This window comes from Aptenodytes patagonicus, chromosome 25, assembly GCF_965638725.1.
Source record: "Aptenodytes patagonicus chromosome 25, bAptPat1.pri.cur, whole genome shotgun sequence".
NCBI classification, from domain to species: domain Eukaryota; kingdom Metazoa; phylum Chordata; class Aves; order Sphenisciformes; family Spheniscidae; genus Aptenodytes; species Aptenodytes patagonicus.
The window spans coordinates 617023-634570 of NC_134973.1; the positions used below are offsets into that span (position 1 = coordinate 617023).

General features: G+C 62.9%; 3 protein-coding genes across 4 annotated transcripts; 2 read left to right on the forward strand and 1 right to left on the reverse strand.

Moving 5' to 3' along the window:
* The first annotated feature begins 686 nt into the window (after positions 1-686).
* Positions 687-12982, forward strand: KANK3 (KN motif and ankyrin repeat domains 3). Of its 2 annotated transcripts, none has more exons than XM_076359349.1 (11): positions 687-751; positions 5857-5931; positions 6238-7947; positions 8190-8289; positions 8435-8629; positions 9164-9251; positions 9630-9849; positions 10192-10334; positions 10659-10859; positions 10950-11048; positions 11349-12982. In XM_076359349.1, the coding sequence occupies exons 2-11, from the start codon at positions 5895-5897 to the stop codon at positions 11403-11405; spliced, it is 2850 nt and encodes a 949-aa protein (XP_076215464.1). In that variant the 5' UTR covers positions 687-751; positions 5857-5894; the 3' UTR covers positions 11406-12982. The 2 variants fall into 2 exon arrangements, with proteins under 2 accessions (XP_076215464.1, XP_076215465.1); XM_076359350.1 differs by having other exon boundaries at positions 11352-12982.
* Positions 12983-14729: 1747 nt separating this feature from the next.
* Positions 14730-15848, reverse strand: RPS28 (ribosomal protein S28). The gene is made up of 4 exons (XM_076359185.1): positions 15765-15848; positions 15204-15251; positions 14964-15090; positions 14730-14850 (listed from the first exon to the last, which is right to left on the reverse strand). The coding sequence occupies exons 1-3, from the start codon at positions 15801-15803 to the stop codon at positions 14968-14970; spliced, it is 210 nt and encodes a 69-aa protein (XP_076215300.1). The 5' UTR covers positions 15804-15848; the 3' UTR covers positions 14730-14850; positions 14964-14967.
* Positions 15849-15880: 32 nt separating this feature from the next.
* NDUFA7 (NADH:ubiquinone oxidoreductase subunit A7) lies at positions 15881-17404 on the forward strand. The gene is made up of 4 exons (XM_076359184.1): positions 15881-15972; positions 16119-16168; positions 16263-16412; positions 17152-17404. The coding sequence occupies exons 1-4, from the start codon at positions 15922-15924 to the stop codon at positions 17246-17248; spliced, it is 348 nt and encodes a 115-aa protein (XP_076215299.1). The 5' UTR covers positions 15881-15921; the 3' UTR covers positions 17249-17404.
* Positions 17405-17548: the final 144 nt, after the last annotated feature.

A 17548-nucleotide genomic window follows, 5' to 3' on the forward strand; every position in this document is an offset into this window, starting at 1 on the left:
TGGGGGCCAGGCAGGCTGGGGGGGGCGGCTATGCTGGGGGGAGGACGGTGGGGCAGGGTGCTGGACCCCAGCCACCCGCAGGCCCCCAGCCAGCAGCAGTGTTGAGCTCAGGGCAGGGGATACCCCAACGCCAGGGTGACGTGGGCAGGGGATCCCCCTTTCTCCAGGGTGACCATCCCCGAGGTGAGCAGGGGAGGGACATCCCCATGCCCAGGGTGGCTGGAGTAGGGGCACCCCATCCCCAGGGGTAACCAGGGCAGGGGATCCCCCATCCCTGGGGTGATTGGGGCAGGGGACACCTCCCTTCCTGGGCTCACTGGGACAAGGGACACCCCTTCCCCAGGGTAACCAGGCCAGGGGACCCCCGGGGTGACCAGGGCAGAGGACACCCCCATTCCTGGGCTCACAGGGACAGGGGATATCCCAGCCCGGGGGGCCATGGGGACGGTGACCGCCCCTTCCCCCGAGGAGAGGGGGGCGGTGGGACCTCCGCGCCAGGGGTGAGCGGGGATCCCGCCGGGGGTTAGCGGCCCGGGGGCGGTGCCCATCCCGGCCGGGGCCCGGGGGCGATCCCCGCCCGCCCCCGCCCCGCCCCGGCCCGCTCCCGCCCGGCCCCGCTGCCGGCCCGCCCTCGGCCCGGGGCTGCGGCGGGCAGCGCTGCCCGGCGCCGCGGTGCAGCCCAGAGCCGCCGGGCCCGGGACGGCGGCCCCGCGCTGGGGCCCGGCTGCAGCCCAGACACCCGGCCGGCAAGGTGAGGGGCGGCGGGAACGGGACGGGACGGCGGGGTCCTGCCGGCAGCGGCGGCTGCGGCTCCAGCTCCGGCTCCGGGAGCGGCTCCGGCGGCGGCGGCGGGGCGGGGGCTCGTCCCGGCGGCGGCGCCCCACAGGGCCCCCGGAGCCGCCGCCGCCGCCCGGGGCCCGCCAAGGGGCCGCTCCGGAGCCCCCGCGGCCGCGCCGGGACCGCGGCGGGGTGGGGCGGCCCCGGCATCCCCCGCCTCGGGGGCTCCGCCCGGCCGGCACCGGGAGCGGGAGAGGGGCTTCTGCCCGCACCCAGGAGGTGCCGGTACCGGTGCCGGCGGCTTCGGGCCGTCGGGGACGGGCTGGGCCGCCCGCCCAGCCCGGCTGGCGGGGGCGGGGAGTCCCTGGGGGTCTCCTGGGCTGGGGGCCGGCGCCCCGACGTGCGGGGGCGTGCAGGGTGCTGCGGGCACCCCGGGGTGCTGGGGGTGCTATCGGGCTCCCAGGGGCGCTGGGGACCGGCAAGGTTGGGGGTGCTGGCAGGCTCCCCGGGGCACTGGGGACCAGGGCTGGGGGTGCTGTGGGCACCCCGGAGTGGTGGGGTCCCGCAGGGCTGTGGGTGTGGCAGGGCGCCCTAGGCTGCTGCAGGCCCCTCTGGGGTACTGGAGGGCACATGGGGTGCTGCAGGGTTCAGGGTGCTCCCTGCGTGCACGTGGGGAACCCGCCATGGGGCTGTGCCCAGCACTGTGCGTGTACCCCGACTGTGCCTGTGCACCCTGGGTGTAAGTTTAACCATTTCATCCCCCAGCACCTCCTCGCAGCAGGGCGATCCTGGGCCGTCGGGGCTCGTTGCCGACCCCGTGTGTTGTCACCAGCGCCAAGGGAATAGGGGAGGTGTTGGTGGAAAGTGCTGGTGGGCAGCTGCGGCAAGGGTGCAGGACAAGTGGTAGATGTTTTCTAGTGGAGATAGAGGAGCCCTATAGAGCTATAGGTGTGACGGGGCACGTAGAGCTGATCCCCATGTGAGTACGTCTGCATACGGACCGTGTGCCTATTGTCCAGGTGTTGTGTGAGCTTGGGGAGGTCCCCGAGGTGCTGGAGTGGGTGCAGAGCCCGAGCAGCACCCGCGGCCTCCCGACCAACCAGGCCAATGATGATGACAACTCCAGAAATGACAGCCAAACCCTGAAATTAGGCTGTTGAGAAGATCTAAGTGTTTCCCTTTCCCTCCCTGGGTCAGCGCCAGCGCAGCTACCTGTGCGGGATGCGGCTTCTCCGGGAGCAGCCCCAGCCTGGATGGCATGGCCAAGGTGGCCTGGGCAAGTGGGCACAGGGACAGCGGGTGGCACAGTGCACGGGCCATCCTGTACAGCCCTGGGGCAGGGCATGGGGACGGGACGGGTGGCCGGGAAGGTGTGACGAGCCCCGGATACCTCCCGTCCGCACCCAGCCTGCAGCACTGGTGGGTGACACTGCAGGTGACAGGCACGCATGACGGCTGGCTCCATGCGAGGAGCCCGAATCCCGGCAGCTCACTGGCAGCGGAGGAAGCCGTGTGCTTGCTCAGTGGTTTCCCTTTAACTTTGGAACAGCCTCAGCCCTGAGCTTCGAGGCTTATCGCCTGCGCGCAGCTTCGAGGGAAGCGTGCCTGGCCGAGATAAATCAAGTCACACTGGCCCGGGCTGCTCTGGACTCTGTTCTTCTCACATTCCTCATGACCTCAGTATTTTGGCCTGGGAGGAGAGCCGGGGAGAGCCCTCCCCGTGTCCGGCCCCAGCCACGCCGATGGAGTGCCTCAGGCTGCACGGCAGCGCGTGGCTGAGCCAGGGTGGGGGCTGTCCCACTTGTGCCCCTGGCAAGGGAAAGGGCCCAAAGGAGTCCAGAGCTTTAAAAATAGCTCCCCCAGGCCTGTCCCCTGCCAGCCTGGTGGCTTGGGGACACAGAGGGGGGATCGCCCCATGGACCATGAGGCCGGGGGTCCCAGGGGGCTGGCTGGGGCTGGGGCATGGGTACTGGATGGTACCTGAGCTGTGCTGGCGTGCCCAGGCTGCCCCATCCCTGACATGGCTTTTTATTGTAATTGAGCGGAGCGGCTCCAGTTTTGGCCTCAAGTTTCCTGTGTTGGCATTGGTACGATGGCAAGAGGGAGAAATAGAGTTGCAAGCCCAGGGTGAAGCATAGCCCTGCCTCTGCGGGGACGATTGGGTCCCTGCGCATCCTCTTCCTCCTCTCGCTGCCGAGCCTCGCCAGCAGCGCTTCTCTTTGTACGGTCCTGCTTTTCTGTGGAAACACTGGAGCTAGAAACAACGTTTTCTTTTCTTCCAAAGAAAGCTGGGATTGTGCGGGGTCCCCTGCCTCCGGCACCTGGGGGTCCCTGTGCCCAGCCCCGGCAGCACCAAGCCCCGCTGCCCAGGGGAGCAGCTGAAGCTGCCGAAAATCAGCCTTTGGCACCAAAGTGGCCGGCACGGTCTTCCCCATCAGGACTTCAGCCCAGGTGGAGAGCGGCTTCTCTTTGAACCAGTGCCACGGTGATGGCGGCTGGCCGAGGACAAGGCTGGCTTTGTGTGGCTGGGCCGGCAGGTGCCGGCCGTGGCTGGGCTGCGGGTGTGGGGATTTAACCCTCTTGCCGCTGCTGCATGCTGGGGTCGTCTGCCTCCATTGCTGATCCTCACCAGCCCAAATCCAGCCTGCCACTCACCTTGCCGCCCAGGCCAGCCTCCTGGCAGCCCAGGGCACTTTGCACGTCACAGGGACCCCATTGAGGTTTGCACATCACGGGGTCCCTGGGGCAATTTGCACATGGTTGGGAGCCTGCAGGTCCCATCACCTAGCCTGGCCCTTTGTTTCGGAGCTGGGTGAAGGCAGAAGCTGCTGCCCTGGGTCCAGCCCATCCCATCAGACCAAAAGTAATGGGGGCCGAGAGCCACAAAGGAGCTGCGGGAGGATCTCCCTCAGCTTTGGGGACAGGCAGTGCAGCCATGCGGTTGACAGCAGCTGCTGGCGTCAGCTGAAGGGGCAGGACGAGGTGGCAGGGGGGACAAGCAGTGCGTCCCTGGGTCAGCAGAGGGGACAGCGAGGCAGTGCTGGCGGAAAGGGCACCTTTGCCGCAAGCGGGAGGAACGGTGTGGGAGACCTCCCGGCAGGGGTCCTGGCAGAGGCAGCTTTTCCTGGCACGGCCCCAGGCAGGACAATACCCGGTCAGGCAGCGGAAGGGAGCTGCCGGCCGCTTCCCCCGAGGAAACGCACCCGCTGGCTCTGTCTCCTGTTGCTCTCCCTCTTCCTCCTGTTTGATTTACAGTGTGCACAGAGCCTGGCGGGGAGTCTGTCCTGGCCCCGGTGCTGTTTAATTACCTGCAGTGAGGGCCGTGCAGAGGAGGAAGCCGGCTGCTTCCCAGGGCAGGAGGGATTAGACAAGGTGGGGGATGCGCAGACACTTTTAGGCATGAAGCTGGCAGCACAGGAATGGTGGGGTGCCAGCAGGGAGCTGGGATGTTCCCAAGGGATGTGGAAGGGGTGCTGACACAGAGCCAGGATGTTCCCAAGGGAGGTGGAAGTTGGGATGTGCATTGGCTGCAGATTGGTTGGCAGAGGAGTGGGAGAGCCCCAGGATCCGGCCCGGTGACTGATGGGAAGCGACTCATCCCTGCCCGGTTGGATTCAACCCCTCGACCCCATGCTCTGGGGCTGGTGGTGGGAGGCTGCCACATCACCTGGGTGACCAGCCTGAGCCTGGCCTGGTGCTGCCTGCGCCACAGCTGCTCCTCCAGCTTCTGGCAGTCGCGTGGTCAGGGCGAGCCACAGGCTGGCAACCGCAGTGGCATGACTGGGGCTGGGGAGCAGCAGGGGCAGCATCATCGGGAGCAGCAGGTGCGAGCCGGGGGCCGGTGCATCATCCCCAAGCCAGGCCATGTGATGGGGGTGGCTACAGCATCTCTGCTAGAAAAGTCTGGATCCTCCAGTCGTCATGGGCAGGGGATTTGGGGATGGATGCAGGTGTTTCTCCGCAGCCAAGGCCAGATCCTGCGCCCTTCTCTGGGCAGTGCTGAGCCCTGGCTTCCCTTAGGGCTGTGTCTGAGCTGCCTTTCCTCTGCGGCATGCCTCCTCCCCTGCTTTCTTCTGAAAATAACCCAGTGCCAAATGCTTTGCCCACTGACAGCTGCACAGCCCCACGGCCACCTGCGCCCCGTGGGCAGGGCCACCGTGTCCCTGCCATGCAGGGACCCCACAGGTCCCTGGAGGGTGATGCTGTGCGCAGCGGCAGTGGGTGCTCCCGGGGTGCTGTTTGCCCCCATTGTGCTCCTGCCAGGAGCACTTCCCACCTGGTACTTGGCACCCAGATGCTGCCAGATGTTGCGGCAGGTCCCAGCTGAACGCTCACAGCTGGCAGCCCCCCCAGCTCACCCGTGGACTGCAGCCACATCCCACTGGCTCTCCTCCAGTGCACTTGTGCCTGGCTCCTGGGAAAACCAGGCTCCCATTTCATTCCCCCCCTGCCTCCCACCATGCCTTATCCTGCATTATCGACAGGGAAAAGCAGCCAGGTCCCTCCTGGGTGTCACTGGCCCTGGAGACACCCCCAAGGCGGGGGTGGGCAGCACAGGGCACCCCAGTCCCGCTCAGCCTGGCCAGTGAGGATGCACATCACACCCAGCGACTGACCGGTGCTGGCAGCTGCCTGCAGTCACGTGGCTTTGCAAAAGCATCGATTCCCTTTATCCAAAGCAAACTTCGCTGAGAATTGCACCCGTAAAGGCTGCAGCCTCTTTTTTTTTTTTTTTTTTTTCCATCCCATTCCCCCAGTGCAGCTGAGCTCTGACTCATGACTCTGCACCCTTGGAGCTGGCAGCGCGACCGCCGTGGCTGTCCCAGCCTGGGCTGCAAAGCATTCCTTAAATGTACAAACAATCCCCAGCCCCGCAGGCAGTGCCGCGCTCGCCCGGCAGCCAGCTCGAGCTTCAGCCCCGTGGCACCAGGGCTGGAAGGAGGCAAAGGGGGCCCGGCGGATGGCGGGGGGTGGTTGCAAAGTGCTCCCCGGGCGGGGGGCAGTGGTTTGCGGCCACGTGGGGCTCACTGGCCCCCAATTTGCAGGGTTTCACTGGACGTGGCCCTGTTGTTGTTGCAGGTTGATGGTCCCCTGGTCAGCGGCATCCTGGGGAGAAGATGGCTCAGCCTGCACCCCTGAACCAGAACCTCCCAGGTAAAGGGACCGGGGTCGTCACTGGGCGGGGACAGCCGAAGGAGCGTGAGGAGAGTGGCAGGGCTGAACTGTCCCGTCCTGTCCTGATGGGTTTCCTCACCCCAGCACCGACCCCAGCACAGAGTGGGTGCCCTGTGACACCCGATGGCATTGAGGGTGCTGGGGACGGGCCATCCGCTGGGCCCATTGCCAGCAGCATCATGGTGTGGAGGGAGGCTGCAGGCTGCAAATCCCAGTATAACCCAATTGGAAAAGCCTTCCTGTCTCCACCAGGTCCCTGCCTAACCATCCCTGCTCCTCTTACAGATCTCGGGGGCCCATTCTTGTACCGGGACCAGGACAATGGGGAGAAGAGCTCGTATTCAGTGGAAACCCCCTATGGCTTCCTCCTGGACCTGGATTTCCTGAAATACGTCGATGACATCGAAAGCGGCCAAACGCTCAAGAAGGTGCCACTGCCTCGCAAGGCAAAAGGGGCCCGGCAGCCGCCCAGTGCCCTGCGCAGCCCCAGCAGCCACGCCAGTGCCTGGACCTCTACCGAGTCCCTCGCCTCCACGGCCAGCGAGGAGGGCAGGACCACGCTGCTGCTGTCCCCACACAGCCGAGCACCCCTGGAGCCCCCGAGCAAGCCAACCTCCCACCCCATCTCGCCGCCGGTGCGGCTGCTCCCACCTCCCACCCGCAGGTGCCTCGTGCGAAACCCGCGGGTGGAGAAGACCTTGCTGGAGACAAGCAGGAGGCTGGAGCAGGAGCAGGGCCATTTGCAGGATATCGGTGGTCTCTCCCGCGGTGGCCTGCCAGGTGCCCCGAGTCAGCCACCCCCCTGGGTGCTGGCGGGTGCCGAGGGCCAGGTGGGCTGGGGACGGGGGAGCCCTGGCAGCTCGGGGCGCAGCACACCAGCGGCGGGGCTCAGTGCTGCCCCACTGCAGCATGTGCGGGAACAGATGGCCGCAGCCCTGCAGCAGCTCCGGGACCTGGAGGAGCAGGTGAAAACCATCCCCCTCCTGGAGACACAGATCTGTGAGCTGAAGAGGGAGAAGGCGAAGCTGATGGAGAAACTGTTGGCAGAGCCCGGCGAGGCTTTTGGCCACCCCCCTGGCTCCGAGGCAGTGGCGGGGGGTGAGGAGCCGCCCCGAGCAGGGCCAGAGAGTGAAGCAGAGACAGCAAAGGGGCGAGTGAGCAAGATCACGGAGCTGAGGAAGCTGACGGAGAAGCTGGCCATGCCAGAGCGGGGCGGTAGGGCTTGGCCGGGCAGGAGCCCCAGGGCCACCGAGAGGCCATGCCGCTCCGTGGCGGTGGGCGAGGACCGGGCCATGACTGATGCTGTCTTCTACTACCGGTCGCAGCAGGAGGGCGGCGATGTGCTGGACGGCGGGGCGAGGGAGCGCAGGGACGCGGCTGTCTGGGTGCTGGAGTCCTCACTGGGGCTGACCAGTGAGGCCGAGCAGGAGCTGGAGCTGCTGCAGCAGACAGTGGGACACCAGAAGGAAGTGATCGCCCTGATGGAGGGGCACCTGCAGGAGGCCACACGGGAGCTGGAGGAGCTGCGGCTGGAGGTGTGTGCCCGCCGGCCCTGTGGGCGGGCAGAGAAGGAGGTGATGGCCAAGCCGCAGGTGGCTGAGGTGCTGGTGGAGGCGGTGGTGGCGACACAGAACCGGGCAGCTGGCGACCCCCCAGAGACGGCAGAGGCAGGCGTGGAGTGCTGCCCGCCAACCACCTGCATTGGGGTGGGCTGCCGCCCTGACGGGCGGGATGTGGCAGTCGGCCCCGATTCGGCTGCCAGGTGCGAAGACAAGGGCAGCCAGACCGACGTGGACAGCGCTGTCCCAGCAGGCGAGGAGACAGAGCCCAGTGCGGGCAATGCACTGAGCAGCCCCTCGGCACAGGGCACAGGAGCGATGGGGGGGACATGCCAGGGCAGCCCAGCCCCTGGGGCAGCCGTGCCAGAGACGACGCATAGCAGCCAGAACATGTCTCCAGTGCGGGATGGCGGAGCTGCCCCAAGTCCTGTGGCTGGTGAGTTGGTGCCGGGGATGACACCAGGGTCTGGGTTGGGATGTTCCTGCGGGAAGGGAGAGGGAGGCCCTGTTGGGGACAGCGCCTGCAGGGCCAATGCTACCTGTGTCACAGCAGCTGCCTGCACTCTGCCCATGTCCCTCCCATGCCTGCCCTGGGGTCTGGGGGGTTTGGGGTGCCTGGGCAGCCCCGTGGAGAGGTTCCTGCTTGCTGGCCCCTGACACCCATCTCTCTGCCCCCAGGAGCCCTGAAGTCCATCATGAAGAAGCGGGACGGTCCCCCGCGGAGTGAGGCCGAGGGCAGCAAGAAGAGCCTGCAGTTTGTGGGCGTGCTGAACGGGGAGTATGTGCCGAGGGGCTCCTGCCACCCCCCTGAGCCAGCCCCGGCCCCCAGCATCCCTGTCCTGGGCTGGGGGCAGTGGCAATGGGGGGCCTGGAGGGGACCAGCTGGGTGCTGCGTTGCCACTGAGCATCCTCCCTCCGTGCAGGTACAAGAGCACATCCAGCGAGGAGGAGGAAGGAGACAGCTCCTCTGAGAAGGCTTCGGCTGACAGCTCCGACAGCGAGGAGCAGGGGGATACTGAAACCTCGGACGAGGAGGCCAGGGAAGGCGAGCGCGAGCCAGGATGGGAGCGCGAGGGGGCTGGCATGACCCTGCCGGAGCCCCCTGAGGTGAAGGAGAAGTAAGTGCTGATGGGGAAGGCTCCCTTGCCCTGCACAGCTGAGAGCCACGGGCTGGCACCGGCCCTGCTGACTCGGGGCATCTGCCCCGGGTTTCAGCGCAGCCGATGGGGAAAAAAACATTCAACTCCTGCAGAAACCGCTTGGCAGGAAAAAAATCCTTCCAGCTTCTTGGGTCTGCTAAAGGATGAGACCAAGGCTCCAGATGCCTTTTTGCTGGAGAAGATAGTTTGGGGGGGGGAACCAACAGCCCTTAATGGCATTTTTCAACAAAAGGAAAAAATTTGGCCTAAAAATGGGTAAATCGTGCCTGAGCACGTCCACATAAGGCTTGGTTCAGTGGGGGGTCGCAGAGGCTGAAGCTGCCAGGGTGCAACCACTGGGCTGGACCTTGCACCGTGGGGAGCTCGTGGAGGCTTGCAGGCATCGGGAAAAGGAGCAAAACCTCCACAGGGGGACTCGGGGTGCCCCTTGCCAGTGTGGTTTTGGTGGGGCAACGCAGCCCCGCACCGCAGATGCCCTCGTGCTCTCCCCAGGTTTGAGCTGAGCCCCAGGATGCGGGAGGCCTGCCTCATTGTCAAGACCCACCTGGGCCACCCCGGTGCCACCAAGAGCAAAGAGGTGGTGAGTGGGATGCTGTGGGTGGGACGGCTCACCCGGCCACTGCCAGAGTCCCCCGCTGGGGCTGGCCCTCCCCAAAGATGGGCCAGCAAAGCCCAGCTCAGCACCTTCCCCCAAAACACAGCCCTTTGCTCCAGGCTTTGTCACAGATACCCCAAAACCCATGTGGGCTCAGCTCGGGCCATCCCAGCATGGTTTTGGGGTTTCAGGGTCCTGCCTTCACCCAGTCCCTTCTGGAGCAGGATTTCTGCTCCCTGCTGGGGCTGGCAGCAGGGGGGGTGGGTGCAGGGTGGGTGCCAGGGCGTGGGGCGTGGGTGCGGGGCCATGCAGAGGCTCAGGGGGAGCCGCGGCCCTCAGCTCAGCGCTGCTTGTCGCCCACAGCTTGCCAGCAGCAGCCTGGTCCTGCAGGAGTGGTTCCGTCTGTCCAGCCAGAAGTCATCCATCCCTGACACCGTCGCCAACCACATCCTGGCCTTTGCCGAGGTCTCACCAGCTCTCCTGGCCCACGTGGTGAACCTGGCGGATGGCAACGGCAATACGGCCCTGCACTACAGCGTCTCCCACTCCAACTTCCACATCGTGCGGCTGTTGCTGGACACGGGTCAGTGCCCCCCACCCCCAGAAACGTCCCCCTGCCACCATCCCATGCTGTACCCCAGGTTGCATCCTGGCCATGCCCAGGTATGAGGGGGGAAGATGCTGGCAGCAGAGGGGCAGGGAGAGCTGCCCTGGGCTGTGTCTGTGCACAGGTGGGGGGGTTTGGGCAGCCATCTCAGCCCTTTGGGAGCCCAGATTTGATGGGGGGAACACCCATCAGCAGGTCTGTGCCCGTGGGACAGCTCGCAGCACCCTGGGCAGGGTGGGAGCCAGGCACGTAGCTCAGATGGTGCCTCCCACCAGCCCTGCAGTACCCCGAGCTCCCCCTCTCTGCCCATCCCCACAGGGGTCTGTAATGTGGACCACCAGAACAAAGCTGGCTACACAGCTCTCATGCTGGCAGCGCTGGCGGCCGTCGAGCAGGAAGATGACATGAACGTGGTGAGGAGGCTCTTCAGCATGGGCAACGTCAACGCCAAGGCCAGCCAGGTTGGTGTGGGCTGCAGGGCACCATGTCCTGACCCTCTCCCCCCCACCCCCAAGCAGCTGCTAGGGCCACACTCAGCTCCTCCAAGGGCAGGACTGTGGCTCCAAAACCTGGAGGGGCCGGTACATGGGGAGGGCATAACATTAGGAGCTCCTTCTCCCTGGCATCAGGGTTCTCAGGTCTCACCCACACCTCATCTCCAGCCAGGGAGGGTCTCGGAGACCATCTGGGCACTGGGGATGGCAGTGGTCCCTCCCTGGGGCAGTGGGAAGAGAAGGTGGCACAGCTGGGGCGGGAGCAGCCTGGCAGCATCCCTTGCCTCGCAGGCTGGCCAGACGGCACTGATGCTGGCCGTCAGTCACGGCCGGCAGGAGATGGTGGAAGCCCTGCTCACCTGCGGAGCCGACGTGAACCTGCAGGACGAGGAGGGCTCGACTGCGCTGATGTGTGCCTGCGAGCACGGCCGCGTGGAGACAGTGAAGCTGCTGCTGGCTCAGCCCACCTGCAACATCTCCATTGTGGACAGCGTAAGCCTCTGCTGCTGGGGCCTGGGCACACTCGCCCACCCTGCGTCCTGTCCCCAGACCTCCTCCCAACTGCTCTCCCTTCCTTTTTAGGATGGTAACAATGCCGTTGCCATCGCGCTGGAGGCCGGCCACAGCAACATTGCCGTGCTTCTCTATGCCCACCTCAACAGCATGAAGGCGCAGCTGCCCGTGAGTACTGCAGCCCCCCCCCCCCCAACTCCTGCCACCTGCCCTGTCCCACACAAGGGTCACGGAGGTGGCACTGCGCCACCAACTCAGCTGCATGGTGGGCAGGTGACCCCATGGGAGGGGACAGGGCTGTGACACAGATGATGCTCCCCAGGAAGGGGCTGCAGGGGCGAGAGCAGAGCGTCCCAGGTGCCACATGCTCCGTGCATCCTCAGTAGCAGGGAACCAGCCCGGCTGGCCCTGACCAGGAGTCACTGGAGGGGTCTCTGGTGACATTTCATGACTCTGCTCTCTCTGCAGCAGGGGACATCACCAACAGCCACAAAGAGCCCTGGGAGCCCAAAGAAACCAAATTAGAGTGACCTTTGGATCCAGCCAGGGGCCAGCCATGTGCCAGCCAGCCACCATCAGCGCTAGGCTGTAACTTATGTCCCCTCTCCTGCCACTCCTTTGTGTGCTGAACCACTCTCTGCGGCTGCAGATGCTTTAATCCTCCTGTCACTAGAGCAGGCCTCACTTGCCCGCCTCCGCTGCTGGAAGCAGCCCGCGCATGGCCACCTCGCTCCACCAAGTGACAGAGGAGCCAAGCATCAAGTGACCTTGGGGTGGGAAAAGCAGCAAGCGGAAGCCGACCCCATCCCCTCTGCTCCCCACCACGACTGCCAGAGCTGCGCCGCCTCGGAGCCCTCTGCAAGTCGCTAACTCACTGGAACAGCGGGAACAAACCCAGCAGAAATAGCACCTGGTTTCTGCTCTCTCTGCCAGCTCCCGGCAGCTCCAGGAAGGCAGCAGAGCTGGTGACAGGGAACAGGGCTGCGGGAGGGCAAGCGTCGGCTCTGGACCCTGCTGTGCTGCACGGTGATGGCGGGGAAGCGGTGTTCAGCAGGCGAGTTCTGCGTAGCGACGGGAGAGGGGACACAAACCAGCTGGTTAACGCTGCCTCGGATGTGGGCTGGGAGCACTTCCAGACTGAAATACTTGCCCTTCTTTTGTGGCATTTCCTTTCTTGGCTGAAATGAGAATTTTTTCTAGCACATGCACACAAAACAAAAAAATTGTATTGCTTGTTCAAAGGATGGAGTTCAACATGAAATCATTCGGTGATTTGATTTGCTCAATGGGAGCAAAACTTCTGGGCACTCGGGGCTGCAGCCAAGCTGACAGAAGGGGGCCGAGAGCCATGAACGCAGTTAGGGACTGAGACTGCCCAGCCAATACCCCACACCGGGAGCGGGGACCTCCCTTTCTAAGGGAAAGATAGCAATTACCTCCTAAACACTTCCCATTTTAAACAGTCTCACAGCCACTGACTGTGAAGGCAAACAGCGCCCACAACCAAGTCCCTCTCTGCCCACTTTCCTTCCCAAAAGGGAGGAGAGCGGCTGAGGAAAAAAAGATTGGCAAGAAGAACTCAGAGAGAGCCTAGGGCCCACGGAGATGGGCACGTATGTCGGAGGACGTGTGCGCGTTTGTGTGAGTGTGTGTGCACCAGGCGGGGTGGGAACAGACAAGGTAAGGACCAAGGACCAGGAGGAAGAAGAAAGAGGCTTTTGCACGTGAAGCTGGCTCTGCTCTCTGAATCCTTCACAAAGGTAACGCGTGTCACAGCCCCCATTTCTGCTCCTTGGCCCAGCCTCCCCCACCATCGCTCTTGCCCCACACAGGCCTGGTCTGAGCCATACTGTAAGCTGGGAAATGCTCCCCAAGAAACTTGCTCTGGGCAACACGCTGCTGTCCTCGCAGTGGGCCCGTTTCAGCTTTGCACTGAAGTTAACATACGATGCTCACAGCCACTCTCTAGTACACTGCTCTGTATGTATTCCGTACTCACTGCTTTGGTTTCACAGGTTTGTTTACTGATATTTTAATACTGATGTTTATTTTTAAGATATAAATAAAATTTAAAGTAAAATTATTTTGAAATATCACAGTGACCATCAGCAGTCTCCTGCCTCCTTGTCTGGCTCAAGCTACAACCCCCAGAACAGCTTCAGCCAAGGGACAGCCTGGCACAGCCCTCGCCCTGAGCAGTTGCCCACGTGTTTCAATTCATTCCCTGAAAGTTTATGAACTGGCTACATCCATCAGTCTGGTTTTCTTCCAGCTGAACTGTCCCAGTCAGGAACCAGACTCCGGTACTGTGGTGTCTTCTGGCCTGTTTCACTTCACAGGACCAAGAGGGACGCTGGGACCAGACGTAGCCCTTCGCTACCCCTGGTTCACCCTGGTGCTCCGATATTAAGCTGCATTATTAAAAGGCAATCATCAGATTGAGAGTGGGGCTATAAGTCACCTCCCTCACGTGGCCAAGGGCCACGCCAGCCCCACAGGGATATTCAGGAAGGGCTACAGCTCCTCTGAGCCACCCCCACTACGAGTTTACCTCTGTCTGGCCACCAACTCACAGCTGATGCCTCCTGTCTCGGTCACTCAGCAGTCAGGGCTGGCAGTCGTCAGAGCAAACGCTCTTCGGTCACTGCTAAAGCTGTGCAGAGAACAAACAGCAGCCAGAGAAGTAAACTCCGAGGTGGACTTCTTGCACTCATAGCTGGTTCCCCAGAGCTCTGCTGCGTCAAGCGAATCGGGGGAGCACAGACCCACCCAATGCTCTGAAACTGAACCACCACCAAAGAAGAATCAAGAAGTAGATCCAAGGAACAGCACGAGCACATATTGACAAGGGCTTTTTCTAGAGCACAAAATACACCTCAGGCCGCCCACGAGCTGACCAGGGCACAACTAACACCCACAGGAGGGAAAAAAACCCACAAACACTCTTTCAACGCCAGCCCTAACAGCAATCCTCACTATCTGCCTAAGTTGAGTGATCTCAACATCTGTTCCAGAAGTGCTCTCCTCAGCTTTAGGATACTCAAACCCTCAATCCCACCTGCCACTAAAGTGCCTTAAGCAAGTGCAGGACATTGAAGGATGAAGAACGCTCCCATCAGAGACCGCAGAATCAGGAGCCGCAGACCCGACTTGGTTCAAACACACCACAAACCAGTATCCCTCTCATTACCAGATGGAAAATACCAGTACTTAAATACCAGGCCTTGAACCGTGACAGTTTTCAGGCTCATTCCTAATCCATTCCGCCTTACTTTTACTTTATATAATAGCCTAAACCAGTAAATCTTTCTAGCTGATCATGTGGTGGAAGGGAAAGCTGAGGAAGAAAATAAGTGAGATTGATTTACTAACTCCTCTAAGGGGAGAGAGACAAGCACTCGCTCTCTGTGGGTGACCAGCAGGAAAGACAGCAAGTAGGTGTATTTATAGCAGCATTTATAGAACAGCTTACTGAAGACAGAAAGACAGAAGCAGCAGGCTGCTGCTTTGCAAGCTGGTACAAAGCCTGACTTTCAACTTGTAGTTAAATTCCACAGAAGTCCAGTAAGTTTAGCAGTGCCACTTTACCAGTTACGTACAGAAAAACGCTTACCAGAAAGGTTGGGATTAAGGTTGCTGTAATCAAAACAGAGTTATTTTTGTTGTAAGTGACAGGTTAATAAAAATGCAGGAACACAGTAACATTACAGTGAGGGCACTGCGTGTAGCCCTGGTAATAAGCAGGGTGGGCTTTCATCCCTCTGCCCAACCCAACGAGAGACAGGCGCGTAAGTACCGAGACAAGCCGGAGCACTCACGCGTTCAATAAACGAGACCCAGGCAAGGGGCTGCTGGAAAAAACCCTTTATTGCAGTAACGCGACCGCCACGCTCCTCTCCATCCGCAACCCACGTCTGGCCGAGCAGATGCCAACCGGCCGCTCCGAGTCAACGCCGTAAGGCTTCATCACCTGAAACACGACAGGGGAGGCCGCACCGGTTTAGACGACGGCGCCGTCGCTCCGCAAGGGCGGGGAGGCCACTACGGCCGAGCGCTCCTCGCCGCGGGCGGCCCCGGGCTCACCGGCTCAGCGCAGCCGCCGGGCCTCGCGCTCCGACTCCAGCAGGGTGAGGACGTCGCCCTCGCGCACCGGCCCCTTCACGTTGCGGATGATGGAGCGGCTCGTGTCGTCCATGAACTCCACGCGCACCTGCGGGGCGAAACGGCGTCAGCCCAGCCCAGCCCGGCCCGGCCCGGCGGCCCCGCTCCCCGCCCAGGCCCGGCCCGGCGGCCCCGCTCCCCGCCCAGGCCCGGCCCGCTCACCTGCGTGCACTGCCCCTGGGAACCGGTCCGGCCCAGCACCTTGGTCACCTGCGGGGACAGAGCAGAGGGGGTCAGCGCGCGGTCCCGGTGTCCCCGTCTCCACACACACACACACACCCCCACACACCCCCACCCCCTCCCCCCCCACACCCCCCCACCACCACCACCCCCCCACACACACACACCCCACCCCCCACCCCCCACCCCCCACACACACCCACCCCCCCCACACCCCCCCACACACCCCACCCCCCACACACACCCACCCCCCCCACACCCCCACCCCCCCACCCACCCCCCACCACCCCCCCACACACACCCCCCACCCCCACCCCCCCCACACACCCCCCCCACACACACACACACCCCCACACACCCCCACCCCCTCCCCCCCCACACCCCCCCACACCCCTACCCACACCCCCCACCACCACCCCCCCCACACACACACACACACACCCCACACACACACACCCCCCACCCCCTCCCTCCCCCCCCACACCCACCCACCCACCCCCCCACACACACACACACCCCCCCGCCCCGGCCCGGCGCCCCCACCCTGGCCAGCTTGATGGGCTGCACGCGGCTGGTGTCCATGGCGGCTCGGCGGCGCAGGAAAGGGGCGGCGCCCCCTCCCGCGCGCAGCCTTATAGCGCCCCAAGCCTCGCGAGACCCAGCCTGCCCCGCGCGCTCCCTGCCCTTCACAGCGCCCGAGATGGCGACGGCCACCCGCCTCGTCCAGCGCTTCCGCAACTTCTTGGCGGGGGTAAGGGTGGCCCCCGGCCCCCAGCGCCGCCGGGGGCCGCGCGTCCCCCGCGGGCCGCTGCCCTGCGCCGGCCGGCGCAGGGCAGCGGCCCGCGGGGGCCGCGCGGCGCCCGGCACCGCGTGAGACGCTGTCGCCTTGCCTTGCAGCGGGACCTGCAGGCCAAGCTGCCGCTGCGCTACGCGGAGATCTCCAAGAGGTGCCGGCGGGGCGGGCTGGGCTGCGGGTCTCGGGCGTGTGAGGGCCGAGGCTCGCCGGCCGCGACTGACGTTCTGGAACCGTTCTCTGCCTAGAACCCAGCCGCCGCCTCGGCTCCCGGTGGGTCCCAGTCACAAGTTCGCCGATAACTACTACTGCAGCCGGGACGGACGCCGAGAGTCCCTCCCGCCCATCGTGGTCGCGGCGGCACAGAAAACCCTCGCTGCGGGGGCTCAGGCTGGCAGGTAGGTCCGACCTGGTCGGTCCCGCAGCTCTGCTTGCTGCCGCTGTTTGAGCTGAGCGGGTTTAAGCCTGGTTTGGCTTATGCCAGAAGCACGGAACTCTTCCAGTAAGCAGTATTGGATTTCACAGGTTGGTAGAAGAGTGCTGAACTAATTCTTTGTGTCTCTGTCTCCTCTTGGATAAGTGAAATGGCTGGAAGTCGGCTTAACAAACCCCTTTAGCTGGAGCGCATCCAAAGAAGAGCAATGAAGCTGGTGAAGGGTCTGGAGAACAAGTCTGATGAGGAGCGGCTGAGGGAACTGGGGTTGTTTAGCCTGGAGAAAAGGAGGCTCAGGGGAGACTTAACGCTCTCTACAACTCCCTGAAAGGAGGTTGTAGCGAGGTGGGGGTCGGTCTCTTTTCCCAAGTAACGAGCGACAGGATGAGAGGAAACGGCCTCAAGTTGCGCCGGGGGAGGTTTAGATTGGACACGAGGGAAAATTTCTTCACCGAAAGGGTTGTCAAGCACTGGGACAGGCTGCCCAGGGAAGGGGTTGAGTCACCATCCCTGGGGGTATTTAAAAGACATGTAGACGTGGCGCTTAGGGCTATGGTTTAGTGGTGGACTTGGCAGTGTTAGGTTAATGGCTGGACTCGACTGTTAAGGTAGAAATGATTCTACGATTCTGTAATAAAACCTGTACTGAGTCTGGTTTTCATAGCGTTATGAAACACTCTTCTCTCTTCCTTCCTCTACCCCAGTTCAGACTCTGCAGTGACAACAGCTGAGAAAAAACCAGTGACGCCAGGACCAGCACTTAAGAAGTGGGAAATTTCGAAAGACCAGCCCTATTTGTGAGAAAAGAGTATGATGAGGCTGGACATGCGGGTCACAGTTCATTACAAAGCAGCACGCTAATGGGGAGGCCTGTGGTGGATTTTGCTACAGCGATGCTGCATGGAACTTGTCCTAGTGCTGCTGATGCATTACCAATAAATGTATTTAAAGCTGTGATTATCCCCCCCCCCCCATTTTGTCTGTTCTATTTGAATTATCCAAATTACACCCAAAACAGTATTAAGAAGTAGTAAGGTTTTCTTGAGGGAATAGCAACATAGCATGTGTGTTTGATCTTAGGCTCAGTAGATTTGTAAGCTG

Bases quoted from the DNA above. Each gene is read 5' to 3' on its own strand.
- KANK3 (XM_076359349.1), top strand. From the start codon at position 5,895: ATGGCTCAGCCTGCACCCCTGAACCAGAACCTCCCAG. The intron at 8,630-9,163 runs GTAAGTGCTGAT...TGCTCTCCCCAG, and splicing joins CCCCCTGAGGTGAAGGAGAA to GTTTGAGCTGAGCCCCAGGA. The intron at 9,850-10,191 runs GTCAGTGCCCCC...CCATCCCCACAG, and splicing joins GCGGCTGTTGCTGGACACGG to GGGTCTGTAATGTGGACCAC.
- RPS28 (XM_076359185.1), bottom strand. From the start codon at position 15,803: ATGGACACCAGCCGCGTGCAGCCCATCAAGCTGGCCAGG. The intron at 15,252-15,764 runs GTGGGGGCGCCG...CTGTCCCCGCAG, and splicing joins AGCCCATCAAGCTGGCCAGG to GTGACCAAGGTGCTGGGCCG. The intron at 15,091-15,203 runs GTGAGCGGGCCG...TTCGCCCCGCAG, and splicing joins CCCAGGGGCAGTGCACGCAG to GTGCGCGTGGAGTTCATGGA.
- NDUFA7 (XM_076359184.1), top strand. From the start codon at position 15,922: ATGGCGACGGCCACCCGCCTCGTCCAGCGCTTCCGCAACTTCTTGGCG. The intron at 15,973-16,118 runs GTAAGGGTGGCC...CTTGCCTTGCAG, and splicing joins TCCGCAACTTCTTGGCGGGG to CGGGACCTGCAGGCCAAGCT. The intron at 16,413-17,151 runs GTAGGTCCGACC...CCTCTACCCCAG, and splicing joins GCGGGGGCTCAGGCTGGCAG to TTCAGACTCTGCAGTGACAA.